This window comes from Anolis carolinensis, unplaced genomic scaffold (genome assembly GCF_035594765.1).
Source record: "Anolis carolinensis isolate JA03-04 unplaced genomic scaffold, rAnoCar3.1.pri scaffold_7, whole genome shotgun sequence".
NCBI lineage: Eukaryota > Metazoa > Chordata > Lepidosauria > Squamata > Dactyloidae > Anolis > Anolis carolinensis.
This window is the reverse complement of record NW_026943818.1, coordinates 6,038,157-6,055,040: the sequence shown is the minus strand read 5'-3', so window position 1 is coordinate 6,055,040 and position 16,884 is coordinate 6,038,157. Positions and strand designations below refer to the sequence as shown.

The following is a 16,884-nucleotide window of genomic DNA, read 5'->3' as shown; positions in this document are numbered from 1 at the left end:
AAGTGCAAAAGGTTGCCCATCATTGGTCTATACTGTAATCCACTCTGAGTCCCCATGGGGAGAAGGGCAGAATATAAATAAAGTGTTGTGGTTGTTGTTGTTTGCTTCTTTTTGTCTTATCATTTTCATATCCTGTTCATAGGGACCTTGGGGAAGAGTGCGACGACATGAACAAAGTCAACGGAGATGGCTGTTCCCTATTTTGCAAGCAGGAGTTATCCTTTAAATGCATTGGTAAGTTTCCTGGTGTGGCTAACTAGCTAACTCGAATAGCTGAAATAACCGTAGACCAGGGGTCCCAAAACTAAGGCCCGGGGACCCGATACGGCCCTCCAAGGTCATTGACCTGGCCCCCGCCCTCAGTTTTAGACTTAGGCTTGCCCAAAGTCTGAAATGACTTGAAGGCACATAACAACAACAAACCTACTTAACTTGATTGTCTCATTGCGCAGAAGCAGGCCCACACTTCCCATTGAAAATCTGATAGGTTTATGTTGGTTAAAATTGTTTTTATTTTTAAATATTGTATTGTTCATTCATTTACTAATATTGTGCTATGGTAATAATAAATATATTGTGTATACATATAATATTGATAATAATATTATAATGTAATACAATATAATATTTATTTACTTATTACTGTATTTCTACCCTGTCCTTCTCACCCAGTAGGGGACTCAGGGTGGCTAATAATAATAATAATACAATGTAATAATACAGTAGAGTCTCACTTATCCAACATAAATGGGCCGGCAGAATGTTGGATAAGCGAATATGTTGGATAATGAGGAGAGATTAAGGAGAAGCCTATTAAACATCAAAATAGATTATGATTTTACAAATTAAGCACCAAAACATCATGTTATACAACAAATTTGACAGAAAAAGTAGTTCAATACGCAGTAATGCTATGTAGTAATTACTGTATTTACGAATTTAGCACCAAACTATCACAACGTATTGAAAACATTAACTACAAAAATGCGTTGGATAATCCAGAACGTTGGATAAGCGAGAGTTGGATGAGACTCTACTGTATTGTATAATATAATAATATTAATTATATGTTATATATTAAATGTAATATTACTAATAATAATATGGTATAGTGGTATAGTACAATATCTATATATATAAATGAGTGATGGCATCACGGTGACCAACAAAACAACAAAACTACAGGCCCCCCAACCTCGAAATTTGACAACACAACCCATCATCCACGCCTCTAGGTTGATACAACAAAATGAAAAGAAAAATAAAGTCCTAATTAGAGGTAGAGCAATAATTGTTTTTATCCAATTGCTGCCAGTTAGAGGACTAATCTCTGCCCACTTGGTCTCCTAGCAACCACCTCAGCCCAGGGAACAGGCAGACTTAGGCCTCGGCCTGTTCCACAGATTATCTAATTTGCACTGGATTATATGGCAGTGTAGACTCAAGGCCCTTCCACACAGCTATATAACCCATTTAGAATCTTATATTATCTGCTTTGCACTGGATTATCTGGACTCCACACTGCCATATAATCCACTTCAGTGTGCATTTTATACAGCTGTGAAGAAGGGGCCTCATATAATCCAGTTCTAAGCAGATAATATAAGATTATAAATATAGGATGTAATAATTACTGTGATATAGAATCATAGAATCATAGAATAGTAGAGTTGGAAGAGACCTCATGGGCCATCCAGTCCAACCCCATTCTGCCAAGAAGCAGGAAATCGCATTCAAAGCGATTAATAATAATACAGAACAATATAATCTCTAAAATCAGGACAGTAAATAAAGAGCTATACTCTGAAAGCATAAGCCACAGCAACGCGTGGCCGGGCAAAGCTAGTAGTAATATATAATGCTAATGTTGTGCTACGCTAATAATATAATATATTGTATGTACATACAACTTGTAAGCCGCTCTGAGTCCCTTTCGGGGTGAGAGAGGGTGGAGTATAAATGTAGCAAATAAATAAATAAATGATTGTTGTTGGGGGTTTTTTTTTGCACTACAAATACCCTGTTTCCCCTAAAATAAGACATCCCCAGAAAATAAGACCTAGTAGAGATTTTGCTGAATTGCTAAATATAAGGCCTCCGCCGAAAGTAAGACCTAGCAAAGTTTTTGTTTCGAAGCATGCCCACCAAACAGAACACCAGAGCATGCAGGTTTGGTAAATGCACCTACCATAGAAATAATGATAGTAACAAGAAATTCTTGATAGGATTCACAGTTTGTCTGGTTATGCTCGTTTGTGATAACAACTACTGTACAGTATATAATAAATGTTCATTTTTTTGTTCAACAATAAATGTGAATTCTTCTTTATGGAAAAATAAGACATCCCCTGAAAATAAGACCTAGAGCGTCTTTGGGAGCAAAAATTAATATAAGACACTGTCTTATTTTCGGGGAAACACGGTAAGACATGTGCAGTGTGCATAGGAATTTGTTCGTTTTTTTCTTCCAAATGATAATTCGGCCCCTCAACAATCTGAGGGACCATGAACCGGCCCTCCACTTTAAAAGTTTGAGGACCCCTGCCGTAGACTTTCTGATTTTCAAGGGCTGTATTGGAACAGCCGGCTCACTGTCGGAGTGTTCGCCTTCTCTCCAGATTTTTCCACTCTTTCTCTTTCGCTTTGTGCTTCTGAAACCCAGAAAGCCCAAACGCGGAGAAGAAGGGGGAGGACGCAGGACATTTGGGAACGGCTGAGCTCAAAGGCCTGCTCCCCAGCCGAAGAATGAACATTTGGGAGTCAAAGCGGCCCTATCTGAAGAAGGCGACACCTTCTTTGAGATGCTAATCAGGCCTCTTGGAGGAAGGGGGGAATCAAAGGTGCTTTATCCCTCCTTTTCAAAAGGTGATAATTGCTTCCCCAGATCTATTTTCCCAGCTTTTTTTTGCTATAGTCCTGATTAGCAAGGATTGTCCGGCACAATGGCTGGACTGATGCTAAAGCCATCAAAAGTCTGGTAGGTTTCCAACTCCAAAGATTTAGCCCTTGATTATATTCTTCTGTGTCCCATGGTGGGGGATGGCACATCTTTGTCATGATTTCAGCGAAGAAATCCACGCTGGGTGGTACAAACATCCTGCGAGGTGCTGCGTAAACAGGCTGGAAACATGGCCTGTTATGTTATGGTATTCGTCGAAGTATGGGGAAGAATTCTGAGACTCATGCTCATGCTCACCTACATGGCTGCATGCATGACAGAGATGCTTGGGTGCTTAGGTGTGTGTGGCGTATAGGCCCAGCACCCATGCCTGCCTGCAGTCAAGCACCTCCTCTCGAGTAAGAAAGTCAGAACTTGCCTCCTTGCCTTGAGAGTGTGTGTGTGGTGTGCAAACCCAGCATGGGCATCTGCCGACAGCTGAGTACCTCCTCTCGAGTAAGAAAGTCAGAACTTGTCTCCTTGCCTTGAGAGAGAGTGTGTGGGGTATGCCGACCCAGCAGGGGTGCCTGCCTGCAGTCAAGCACCTCCTCTAGAGTAAGAAAGTCAGAACTTGCCTCGAGAGTGTGTGTCTGGTGTGCAAACCCAGCATGGGTGCCTGCCTGCAGTCAAGCATCTCCTCTAGAGTAAGAAAGTCAGAACTTGTCTCCTTGCCTTGAGAGAGTGTGTGTGGGGTATGCCGACCCAGCATGGGTGCCGGCCTGCAGTCAAGCACCTCCTCTAGAGTAAGAAAGTCAGAACTTGCCTCCTTGCCTCGGGAGAGTGTATGTGTGGCGTGCAAACCCAGTATGGGTGCCTGCCTGCAGCTGAGTGCCTCCTCTAGAGTAAGAAAGTCAGAACTTGTCTCCTTGCCTTGAGAGAGAGTGTGTGGGGTATGCTGACCCAGCAAGGGTGCCTGCCTGCAGTCAAGCACCTCCTCTAGAGTAAGAAAGTCAGAAGTTGCCTTCTTGCCTTGAGTGTGTGTGTGTGTGTGGGGGGGGGGGGGGGTATTTATTTATTTAGTGTCAAAAGCATTGCATAACAAACAAGCCCAAAAGTGAGAAAATAAAGGAATCACAAACAGCTAAATAGTTTTAGAGCAAAAGCGGGCAACAGCGACTCCATTGTCCATAGCTTTAAACAACTCCTCCTCCGTACATGAGGCAGGGCATTGTGGGCAAGCATACATATGAGGAGTTGTTTGTTCAGCTCCACAGTCACACAAGGTGGAGGATTCCTCCAGGTAGTGCCACCTTGCCAAGCTGTCTTTAGATCTGCCCAGTCCACTTCTGAGTCTGTTCAGGGATTTCCAAGTGGCCCATTCTTGGAGGAAGGAAGACCCTCGTGGGGGGCCACCCAGTTAGAATTGCCTGGTTTAGCTGCCCAGAGGGACACCCTTGCTGCTGCTGGAGGGACATCAAGAGGAGTGGTGGTTCTCATGAAGCCCTTCCTTGATTTGCATCTACTGGGAAGAGGCTGATAGTCATGCAGTGAGTGGCTTTCACAATGTTCGACCTTATTTCTCTCGCAGTTAGCAGCAACTTCCCGTCGCACGTCAGGAGGGGCAATGCCAGCTAACTTGTAGAGTTTATCAACAGGTGTAGGTTTAAGGCATCCCGTGATGATTCTGCATGTTTCGTTCACTGCTATGTCCACTTGCTTCACATGGGCAGACTTTTGCCAGACAGGACAGGCATACTCTGCAGTTGAGAAAGACAAGGCCAGGGCTGATGTTCTTATTACTTGTCGGCAGAGGCGGTTCAACTGTGAGGCAAACCAGGCACTTGCCTGTGGAGCCATTCTGTAGGGGACGCAGTTGAGGTGCTCCCAGGTGCGCATGCATGTGTGCATGCATGCGCACGCACCCCCCGCCTCCGCTTGGCTTCAGTCTGGGCCCGCTTGCTTTCGGGGCCTGTGGCCCACACCTATGGCAGGCATCCTCAGAGGTTGTGAGGTCTGTTGGAAGCTAGGTAAGTGGGGTTTATATATCTATGGAAAGTCCAGAGTGGGAGAAAGAGCTCTTGTCTGTTTGAGACTAGTGTGGATGTTGCAATTGGTCAGCTTGATTAGCATTTATCAAGCCTTGCAGATTCAAAGCCTGGCTGCTTCCTCCCTGGGGGCATCCTTGGTTGGGGGGTGTTAGCTGGCCCTGATTGTTTCCTGTCTGGAATTCCCCTGTTTTCAGAGTGTTGTTCTTTATTTAGGCTTTTCCTTAATCTCACCTTATTATCCAACATTTTTGCTTATCCAACGCTTCTATTTTTCAGTGATTGGTTTGGGGGAGGGTGCCAAAATTCTATTCGCCTACACTTGAAAATTACCTTGGGCCGGCCCTGCTTGTGGGTCTGCACCCTATGCACTGCCAGTCAGTTTCCGCAATATGTTGTTGTGTGCAGCTACTTTGTGCTTGGTGTTCATGCAGTGTTTCCTATATGTTAGTGTTCGAACTAAGGTGAATTTCTGCATTTGATTTATTAAAATATTCCCATCCAAACCCAAGTAACGAAGGTGGAGGCATTACTTTTTATTCAACCCTCGTGTTCCCCATATAGCATTATGGGATTGGACTGGATCGCACTGGGGGTCTCTCCCAAATCTAGGGTGAGTTGGAGCCTCCCTTTTCAGACTTCAGACAGTCCGTGCCCTGTTCTTCTCTCTCTTCTTTCAGCCGGTCTTGGGACTCAAGAGAAGAGGCCTCCAAAGTGGGGTTTGTTTCTCTGACAGCCGTTCAAAGGAGAGACCTGTCCCTTTTAATGTCGGGCACGGGGGTCACCCGGTGTGGTGGTCCTCGGGAGGAAAACACCCCTCTTTGGACGCCTCGGCCCCTTTGAAGACGCTGCTTTGCAACCGGGCGGCCCCCCTGGTCTTTCTCCATTGGCCTCCCCGAATCGATCCTTTGTGGGTCCGGACCAGCCTCGGCCTCTTCCTCCCCCTCCTTTCCTCTTTCATAAATCAGATCTCCCGTCATCCCCACTAATCTTATTGTTTTCACAAGACAGCAGCGTATTCAGGGAAACAATTAATATTCATGAGCTTGCCAGCGGAGCATTCTCCGGAGAGGCCCGAACCAGAAGTGACTGACACAAGACTAATCTTATACATCTTTCCTTCTCCTCCCTCGATTTCTCTCTTTTTTCCGTTGTGCTTAACGGAAAGTGATGAATGAGCATCCGAGCTCCTGCTAAGCATGTTTTCTCTTTCTCTGCCTGCCTGCATGCACCCCAAGTATATCTGCAAATACCGTATATACTTGAGTATAAGCCGACCCGAATATAAGCCGAGGCACCTAATTTTGCCACAAAAAAATTCGGAAAACATTGACTCCAGTATAAGCCAAGAGTGGTAAATTTCAGAGTAAAATAATACATGTAATAATCAATAGAGTAAAATAATAAATGCAATAATACCAATAATAATAGAGAAAAATAATAAATGTAATAATACCAATAATAATAGAGAAAAATAATAAATGTACCATATATTCTCGATTCCATGTAGTACTGTAAATATTACAATATATAGATCTAGTACAATATGGTAATTTATTGCCAGTGTTGTGCTATGCTAATAATATAATATTGTATGTAAATTTAATTTCAGGGTGGGAAGGGTGGGACGACCCGGACTGATTTACGGATACAGCACGAGGATTTTGGATGAATGGATTTTAATCATATGTTTTATATTTTTTATATTGTTTTAATTGTTTTAATTGGATTTTCATTGCTGTTTTAATTATGTGTAGGCATAGAATTGTTGCCAACTTTGTATGCCGCCCTGAGTCCCTTCGGGTGAGAAGGGCGGGATATAAATGTTGGAAATAAATAAATAAATAAATATAAATGCATTAAATAAATAAATAAATAAATAAATAAATGTTTTTGAATATTTACATAAAGCTTAAATTTAAGATAATACTGTCCAAGATCAGAGTGAAATAATAAATTTATTGATAATAATCATAAAAATAGTAAAATAAATGAAATAGTAGCAACAATAATAGAGAAAACTAATAAATGTAATAATACCAATAATAATAGAGAAAATAATAAATGTACCATATATTCTCGAGTATAAGCTGACCCAAATATAAGCCAACCAGGACCCTCACCCGAGTATAAGCCGAGGAGGGCTTTTTCAGTCTTAAAAAAGGGGTTGAAAAACTAGGCTTATACTCGAGTATATACGGTACATTAAGGTTCATAACAGTAGCACAATTGTAGTTATGAAGTAGCAACAAAAATATTTTTATGGTTGGGGGTCACTACAACATGAGGAACTGTATTAATATACAGAATATAAATATAAATAAATATTAAGGGGTTGCAGCATCAGGCAGGTTGAGAATCACTTGTCTAGGGACTCAAACTGCAGGAAAAGAGATTCGGAAAAACTTCCGGATTATGTTGTTTTTTTGGGGAGAGAGGGGATGTTTTGGAGTCTTAGGTGGGTTCCAAGATCCCAGTTTAGGGTCTCAAGGGGTAGATATTTGTGTTGAGTTTTGGACATTGAAATGTTGATGTGTATAAAATGCCTTGAGCAAGCGAGAGTATCTTTGCCGTGAAAAAAAGCAGTCTTTTGGCCATCCTTTTGGTCTCTCTTCCAGAGGGAAACAGCAGGAAAGCTCAGCTTGAATATACTTTTGGAGTTGGCAGCGGGAACTGAAGCACAGAGGCAAACTCGGTCCAAGAATCTGTTACCCAGAAACAACGCTTGTGCATTTTTGTTCATTGTTTAAAAAAAGGAAAGAAGGAGAGATTGGGGGGGGGGTTGGAATTGGAAATGCAGTTATATGGTAGAAAGCTTGTTGCCTTTGGAAAGAGCCCTAAGTAAATAGCCATGCTTAAAATACTCACTCTCCCCCCTCCTTCGCCTCCTTAATTCAGTCTGATCTCGTCTTTTTTTTACTTTGCTATTGTAGAGCAGGAGATAATTCCGATGCCAGGACCTTCACCCTGGAATAAAAACAGGATACAGTACTTGATGTTGTGAAATGACAACTCCCAAGTGACTTTTACTATCTCACATTTCTCTATGTCCGATGCTGTGACAGTCTTCTCAGTTGTACGTACTACTCTATCGGGTGGGATGCCTTTTTCTTGGATGCCCAACTTATGCCCAAACTGACTTATTTTCCATTGTTAAGGTAGTAAATACTAGCTGTGCCCGGCCACACGTTGCTGTGGCGTTGTCTGGTGGTGTTGGTGAGAAATTGTTGAGATAGTGGTGGTATTGAATGTCTGTTGTGTGGTTGTCTTTATGTTTAGTATGCATTTGGTTGTTTGTGTAGTGTGAAAGTGGTGAGGGTAGAGGGGGTCTATGTCCCTGTGTAGTATTGTGTAGTATTTATATGTTGTCCATGTGTTGTGAATGCTTGGATTGTGTCCTGCTGCATAGTAGAAAGGGTTGGGCTGTAGAACTCTTGTAGCTGTCCCCTGGGCTGAGTAGGTTGCTAGGAGACCAAGTGGGCGGAACATTAACTCCATTATAAATGGGTTATATAGCTGTGTGGAAGGACCTTGAGTCTACACTGCCATATAATCCAGTTCAAATCTGATTTTATTGGCAGTGTGGAAGAGGCCTAAGTGAGGCCTAACTCTGCCTGTCCCCTGGGCTGAGTGGGTTGCTAGGAGACCAAGTGGGCAGAACTTAGCCTTGTAACTGGCAGCAATTGGATAAAAACAATCATTCCTCTCTCTCTAATTAGGACTTTATTTTTCTTTTCTTTTTGTTGTATCAACCTAGAGCCATGGATGATGGGTTGTGTTGTCAAATTTTGAGGATGCGGGGCCTGTAGTTTTGTTGTTTTGTCCTAGGCCAAAATTTCATTACCCTTTTATATATATAGACTACCTGTGCCCGGCCACGTGTTGCTGTGGCGAAGTATGGTGGTATGGGAAATAAAGTACCGTAGAGTCTCACTTATCCAACACTCGCTTATCCAACGTTCTGGATTATCCAACGCATTTTTGTAGTCAATGTTTTCAATACATCATGATATTTTGGTGCTAAATACAGTAATTACTACATAGCATTACTGTGTATTGAACTACTTTTTCTGTCAAATTTGTTGTCTAACATGATGTTTTGGTGTTTAATTTGTAAATCATAACCTACTTTGATGTTTAATAGGCTTTTCCTTAATCTTTCCTGTATATATATGTATATATGTATATGTAGACAGACACAGAAGCAATTTAACATTTTCCAGATTCTGGCTTCATGAGGGTATGCTCGATTCTGGCCACAGGGGGAGCATGGACAATGGAGCAGCAGCTCCCCCTATGGTCATAATTGAGAATACACTCAAGATGCCGGAAGCTGGAAAAATGTTAAATTGCCTCTGTGTCTGTCTATATCAGTGATTCCCAAAGTGGGCGCTACCTCCCCCCAGTGGGTGCTGGAGTGATCCTGGGGGGCGGTGATGGCACCTATTAGGACATGGGGGTGGGGCCAGAGGAGGGGCGGGGCCTCTTCCCAAGTGCCGGAGACAGTGCTGAGCACCTGAGGCGCCTGTTAAGACACACAGGACACGGGGGTGGAGCTAGAGGAGTGGGCTCCTTCCCAAGAGCCCGAGACAGGGCTGAGAATCTATACCTCTCCTGAGGTGCTTTTTGGGACATCGAGGGCCAAGCTAGGGAAGGGGGAGGGGCCTCCTTCCAAGAGCCTGAGACAGGGCTGAGCCTCTATACTTCTCCTGAGAGGCCTTTCAGGACTAAAGAGCGGGGCTAGGGAAGGGGGCGGGGCCTCTTCCCAAGAGCGCGAGACTGGGCTGAGCCTCTGTATACCTCCCTTGAGGTGCTTGTTAGAACACGGGGGCGGGGTATAGAGGTTCAGCCCCGTTAGGCACTTGAGAAGAGGCCCCTCCCCCTCCTCTAGCCCTGCCCCCTGTGTCCTGGCAGGCACCGCAGGACAGGGATAGATGCTCAGCCCTGCCTCAGAGCTCGTAACTCCGCCCATCCCAGTCCTGGTCACCCATTTGTGGCCCCGCCCATCTCCCCCTCCCTTGCATCTTGGACTAGGGGAGAGGCTCAGCCCAGCCCGCTTGAGCAGGAGCCACACCCACCCCTCTAAGCCACGCCCCCTTCCAGGGGGCACTGAGTCATATTTTTTCTGGAGAGGGGGTGGCAGGCCAAATAAGTTTGGGAACCACTGATGTAAAGATTTTTTTAAAATGATTTTTATTGAAGATTCACTGTGAGAACAATCTAAGGGAAAACAGGGGGAAGGGATTTATGGGTAAGACTGTGAGGAAAGGCTTGGGGAGAGGGAGGGAGAAAACTAATGGGAGACGTGTAGGGGTGTGAAGGGAGGTTACTCTTATATGGTATAGGGAAGGTTTGGGGTGGGATAAATCATGAGGTAAGATGAGTCGGGGTGGGAAAGGCAACCTAACTCGGGGTGTCGGGGGGGGGGGGTGGACTTCCGCTCTTCTATCTTCCAACTGCTTCCTTTGTTGAGTTATCTTCTTAATTCTTCTTCTATATACTCTTCAAAATCCGTTTCTCTCATAGCTCTTCCCGTATTTTTTTAAATTAAATATGTTAATTTATCCATATTTTTAATGTCCATTATTTTTTCCAACCACATCTCTTTAGTGGGGGTAACAGTGCCTTTCCAGTATTTAGCAATTACTAATCTTGCTGCCGTAATTAAATATGTATATATATTTTTCTGTATTTTCTTTATTCTTTAAGATTACTCCTCTCTCTTTTTCATGTATATTATATAGACCTAATAAATAATAATCCGGTTTACATTCTAGATTTATTTTTTTTAAATTTTTTCTACATTCAATATTAATTATTTTCCAATATTTTTTTTTATTTCCTTACAGCTCCACCGATGGTATTTAACACCTAAAAAATTGGCTTAATGTATAAAAATAGGGATAATAAATGCTGGAGATGTAAGGAGCAAGTAGGGTCATATTACCATATGTGGTGGACCACTGATGTAAAGATTCATAACATTTAAACTACTGATGCCTCAATCAATGTAATTTTATTGGTATCTCAGCTTATACTGGAGTCAATGTTTTCTCAATTTTTTGTGGTAAAATTAGGTGCCTCGGCTTATATTCGGGTCGGAGCATATACAGTAGTCTATAAACGACAACGTAATAAACACAGCAGCCTTAGTAAGGTTCCTGTGCAGTGACATGTTGGTGTGTACCTTCGCCCGCAGCCTCCAATGCGATCCTTTTTGGTCTGCTTTGCAAGAAATGAACTCTGGCTTGAACTCCTCCGGAGAGATTAGACAGAACTTCTGTCAAAGGAGGTGATGAAACCTTCCCAAGGGAGCAAGTCCAGGACAGCCACTCACCCCTGCAAACCGTAGCCGGGCGCTTGAAAAACCAGTTCAGAGAGTACTACATCTGCTGTTTATGAAACGGAGGCCAAAACCTTATCAGTGCTCCGCCCGAGCCAAGATCCAGTTTATTATGAGGAACAATGCAAATAAGCACTCCTCGGCCCGGCTTCGTGGGTGCCCCATCCAATCTGTAATGATATAAAACAGGCTCTGGATCTGCAAAGGCCGGGCTCTCCTCTACGTTGCTCGTTTTTCTCCAAAGAAGGTATCTCCTCAGTAGAGGAGAACACAATGAAACCATTGCCTCCGTGGATTTCAGAAAATGGAAGTCTCCATAACTTTTTGCAGACCTTGTCAGATGTTACAACCTTTTGAAAAATGATGCCATAACCTCTTGGTAAAAGCTTGACCTATTAGAGCAGTGGTTCCCAAACTTATTTGGTCTGCTGCTCCCTTTCCAGAAAAAATATGATTCAGTGTCCTCTGGAAAGGAGGCGTGGCTTAGAGGGGTGGGCGTGGCTCCTGCTCAGAACCTCTCTCCTAGTCAAGATGCAGGGCTGCGAGGGGAGGTGGGCGGGGCCACAAATGGGCGGCCAGGACTGGGATGGGTGGAGTTACAAGCTCTGAGGTAAGGCTGAGCTTCTATCCTTGTCCTGGACACAGGGGGCGGGGCTAGAGGAGGAGGCGGGGCCTCTTCCCAAGTTCCTGATGGGGCTGAACTTCTATACCCCGCCCCCGTGTTCTAACAAGCTCCTCAGATGAGGTATACAGAGGCTCTTGGGAAGAGGCCTTGCCCCAACCCTGGTATAGAGGCTCAGCCCTGTCTCAGGCTCTTGGAAGGAGGCCCCGCCCCCTTCCCTAGCTCCGATTTCTGTGTCCCAACAAGCGCCTCAGGAGATGTATAGATTCACAGCCCTGTCTCACACTCTTGGGAAGAGGCCCCACCCCCACCCCTAGCCCCGCCCTTTAGTCCTAAAAGGCCCCTCAGGAAGTATAGAGGCTCAGCCCTGTCTCAGGCTCTTGGAAGGAGGCCCCGCCCCCTTCCCTAGCTCCGATTTCTGTGTCCCAGCAAGCACCTCAGGAGATGTATAGATTCACAGCCCTGTCTCACACTCTTGGGAAGAGGCCCCACCCCCACCCCTAGCCCCGCCCTTTAGTCCTAAAAGGCCCCTCAGGAAGTATAGAGGCTCAGCCCTGTCTCAGGCTCTTGGAAGGAGGCCCCGCCCCCTTCCCTAGCTCCGATTTCTGTGTCCCAGCAAGCAGCTCAGGAGATGTATAGATTCACAGCCCTGTCTCACACTCTTGGGAAGAGGCCCCACCCCCACCCCTAGCCCCGCCCTTTAGTCCTAAAAGGCCCCTCAGGAAGTATAGAGGCTCAGCCCTGTCTCAGGCTCTTGGAAGGAGGCCCCGCCCCCTTCCCTAGCTCCGATTTCTGTGTCCCAGCAAGCACCTCAGGAGATGTATAGATTCACAGCCCTGTCTCACACTCTTGGGAAGAGGCCCCACCCCCACCCCTAGCCCCGCCCTTTAGTCCTAAAAGGCCCCTCAGGAAGTATAGAGGCTCAGCCCTGTCTCAGGCTCTTGGAAGGAGGCCCCGCCCCCTTCCCTAGCTCCGATTTCTGTGTCCCAGCAAGCAGCTCAGGAGATGTATAGATTCACAGCCCTGTCTCACACTCTTGGGAAGAGGCCCCACCCCCACCCCTAGCCCCGCCCTTTAGTCCTAAAAGGCCCCTCAGGAAGTATAGAGGCTCAGCCCTGTCTCAGGCTCTTGGAAGGAGGCCCCGCCCCCTTCCCTAGCTCCGATTTCTGTGTCCCAGCAAGCAGCTCAGGAGATGTATAGATTCACAGCCCTGTCTCACACTCTTGGGAAGAGGCCCCACCCCCACCCCTAGCCCCGCCCTTTAGTCCTAAAAGGCCCCTCAGGAAGTATAGAGGCTCAGCCCTGTCTCAGGCTCTTGGAAGGAGGCCCCGCCCCCTTCCCTAGCTCCGATTTCTGTGTCCCAGCAAGCAGCTCAGGAGATGTATAGATTCACAGCCCTGTCTCACATTCTTGGGAAGAGGCCCCACCCCCACCCCTAGCCCCGCCCTTTAGTCCTAAAAGGCCCCTCAGGAAGTATAGAGGCTCAGCCCTGTCTCAGGCTCTTGGAAGGAGGCCCCGCCCCCTTCCCTAGCTCCGATTTCTGTGTCCCAGCAAGCACCTCAGGAGATGTATAGATTCACAGCCCTGTCTCACACTCTTGGGAAGAGGCCCCACCCCCACCCCTAGCCCCGCCCTTTAGTCCTAAAAGGCCCCTCAGGAAGTATAGAGGCTCAGCCCTGTCTCAGGCTCTTGGAAGGAGGCCCCGCCCCCTTCCCTAGCTCCGATTTCTGTGTCCCAACAAGCGCCTCAGGAGATGTATAGATTCACAGCCCTGTTTCACGCTCTTGGGAAGAGGCCCCACCCCCACCCCTAGCCCCGCCCTTTAGTCCTAAAAGGCCCCTCAGGAGAAGTATAGAGGCTCAGCCCTGCCTCAGGCTCTTGTGAAAGAGGCCCCGCCCCCTTCCTTAGCTCCGCCCTCTGTGTCCCAACAAGCGCCTCAGGAGAGGTATAGATTCTCAGCCCTGTCTTGGGCTCTTGGGAAGAAGCCACGCCTCCGTGTCATAATAGGTGCCATCACCGCCCCATGGATTGCTGCAGTGCACTTTGGGAATCACTGTTATATACCATATTTTTCCTTTTTTGCTGTATATAATAGACATCTGTGTGTTTTGTTTAGTTTGGAGATCCCTGTTCTATATGGTAGTAATTCCAGTATCTCTGGATGACAATAATAGGGGTATAAGACCTGGGGAAGTATTGTACCTTTGTGTCATGTTTATTGAACTATGGAGTTTGTATCATATCATTGGTTGTCATAGAGGATCATGGAGTATGCATTCCTTGGAGACCTCTGGTTGGCTACTTTTGAAATGAGATGGTCCTTTGATGTGGACCTATATTTGTTTGAAGCTCAGGTTTAGCATCCTAATCTGATACCACTGCCTAATTGTTAGGAATGATTAGGTCAAATGAATTCATGATTCAGTTGGAGGAACATTTTGGTAGCTGGACTCTCACAGTTTGACGATGATCTTGGTGATGTCTTAAGGAATCCGGTTGTCAAGGAACTTTCCATGCAATGTTTTGTTGTGCCAGCTATCAGCTCTAGTTTGTAGTGCGGTTTTCTTGTACTGGTTTTTTGTCTGCTGTGCTTTGAGGAGTTTCTGATTTTTGACTTGAATCAAAGCAAGTTCTTCACTTTGCTTTACATCTTCTGCCAGGGCATGTTCTTCTTCTTTGACTGCTTGTTTTACTTGTAAGAGTCCTCTGCCACCAGATCTTCTAGGCAAATATAGACGGTCAACATCACTGCTAGAATTGGATTATAAATTATCTCTTCTTCCATACCCTTCCTCTCAAGCTACAGAGGCTTAATTTTTCCTATTACTCTTCTCCGCTTTGAAGTATCAGCTATGGGACCTCCTACCTGTGAGGCTAGATGAGGATAGCAGACAATGGAAGACAGATTTAATCCATGGAGAACAAGCCTTGTGTCTGTGTGCGCTCTTGGTGCCATTTGGATTTTTCATCTCAGGCATTAAAACACTTCGGGTCAAGCCTGCTGCCAAAGGGCGGCTGGGAACATTTCATCTTGACCTGCCAGTGTTGAGAACATGTCTTCCCTTTCAAGAGAAGAAACATATATATCTGTAGAAGAAATACAGTAGTTAAGCCTCATTTCCCAAAATACTTTCAAAGCTCATGCAATTGATGGAACACCTAATCTTTTCCTGGCTTCTGTAACCAGTGTCTTTGGGGCCGGGGATGCCAAAAAGGTAATGAAAGGCAGGGCGTGCCGGCAAAGCAGGAATCAGAGAAGGGACATGCTCACCCTGCCCGAGTCGAGATTCAAGCAAGATCCCCACTGAAGCATCTCTGTTTTAATTAAGACACCGTTGTCTCGTTCTTCCTCTCCTTTGGGTTTTGCTGACTCGAAGTAGACAGATTTATTGGGGTCTTAAATGTAATCAGGAACACATTAGCCTCCATACAGATCTCCTGCTATCATGGAGATATTTGAATGGCAGCTTCCTCTCAAGACAGGTATGCATTTACTCATCATATTGGACCACATTGTGTGCCTTATTTGATCCCTAATATATGATCCTATCAGAGATGCAGAAGGTTTCCCCACTCGTACCATCAACACTTGATTGAGTGGTACAAGAAGGTCCCTGGACAATTTATTTTGAATATATTCCATTGTTTAGGTCAGTGGTTCCCAACCTTTTTTTGACCCGGGACCGCATTGACGAGGGACCACTTTGACCCGGAACCACTTTGACCAGGGACTGCATTGACCAGGGACCATGTTGACCAGGGACCACTTTGACCAGGGACTGCATTGACCAGGGACCATGTTGACTAGGGACCGCATTGTCCAGGGACCACTTTGACCAGGGACCATGTTGACCAGGGACCACTTTGACCAGGGACTGCATTGACCAGGGACCATGTTGACTAGGGACCGCATTGACCAGGGACCACTTTGACCAGGGACCATGTTGACCAGGGACCACTTTGACCAGGGAATGCATTGACCAGGGACCATGTTGGCCAGGGACCATGTTGGCCAGGGACCACTTTGACCAGGGACCACTTTGACCAGGGACCACTTTGACCAGGGACCACTTGACCAGGGACCACTTGTCCAGGGAAACTTTGGCCAGGGACCACTTTGACCAGGGACCACTTGACCAGGGACCACTTTGGCCAGGGACCACTTTGGCCAGGGACCACTTTGACCAGGGACCACTTTGGCCAGGGACCACTTTGACCAGGGACCACTTTGACCAGGGACCACTTTGACCAGGGACCACTTTGACCAGGGACCACTTGACAAGGGACCACTTTGACCAGGGACCACTTTGACCAGGGACCACTTGACCAGGGACCACTTTGGCCAGGGACCACTTTGACCAGGGACCACTTTGACCAGGGACCACTTTGACCAGGGACCACTTTGATCAGGGACCACTTGACGAGGGACCACTTGTCCAGGGAAACTTTGGCCAGGGACCACTTTGAGACCAGGGACCACTCTCCATTAGTACCAAAAGGGTTACGAATCAGTTTTTGGTCAACTTCAGATTCAGTTTGGTTATTTGGGGTGCTGGTTCAGAAAGTTGCATTGGCTAGATCGCATCAGCTTTAGTTTCTGATGCAGAACGTATGCCACCCAATAGTTGCCATCTGCTTGCATGCAGAAAACTATATTTCATAATCTAGAGCTGATGTGGTCTATCCTATGCCATTTTTTGAAACACCACCCCAAATAACCCCAGGAACAGGCCGAAAAACGAAGACACCAAGGCACCCACGTTTCCAGGCCCCACATGGAACAGCTCCACTCAATGAGGGAGGAGGAGGAGAAGCAACAGTCAGAAGGCTTGTTATCGCACTTCTTGTGGGTAGTCAGCCTCTCCCCTCCTGACATCCCTGTTGCGTAGACACTGTATAGAGTTTCAGTCACTCTCGTAGCAACGGTGTAGTAACGGTGAGGCCGTGGACCATATTTTAGTTCTTGGAGACCACTGGTCATCCATGGACCACAAGT

The 16,884-nt window shown here is 46.0% G+C and overlaps 1 protein-coding gene across 2 annotated transcripts in view; it reads left to right on the top strand.

The window, feature by feature from the left end:
• pappa (pappalysin 1) overlaps positions 1–16,884 on the top strand; it is a 234,272-nt gene that overhangs the window by 91,348 nt on the left and 126,040 nt on the right. For both annotated transcript variants that reach the window (XM_062959690.1, XM_062959691.1), the window contains exon 9: positions 143–234. In XM_062959690.1, the coding sequence (XP_062815760.1) occupies positions 143–234 (92 nt within the window). The remainder of the gene's footprint in view (positions 1–142; positions 235–16,884) is intronic.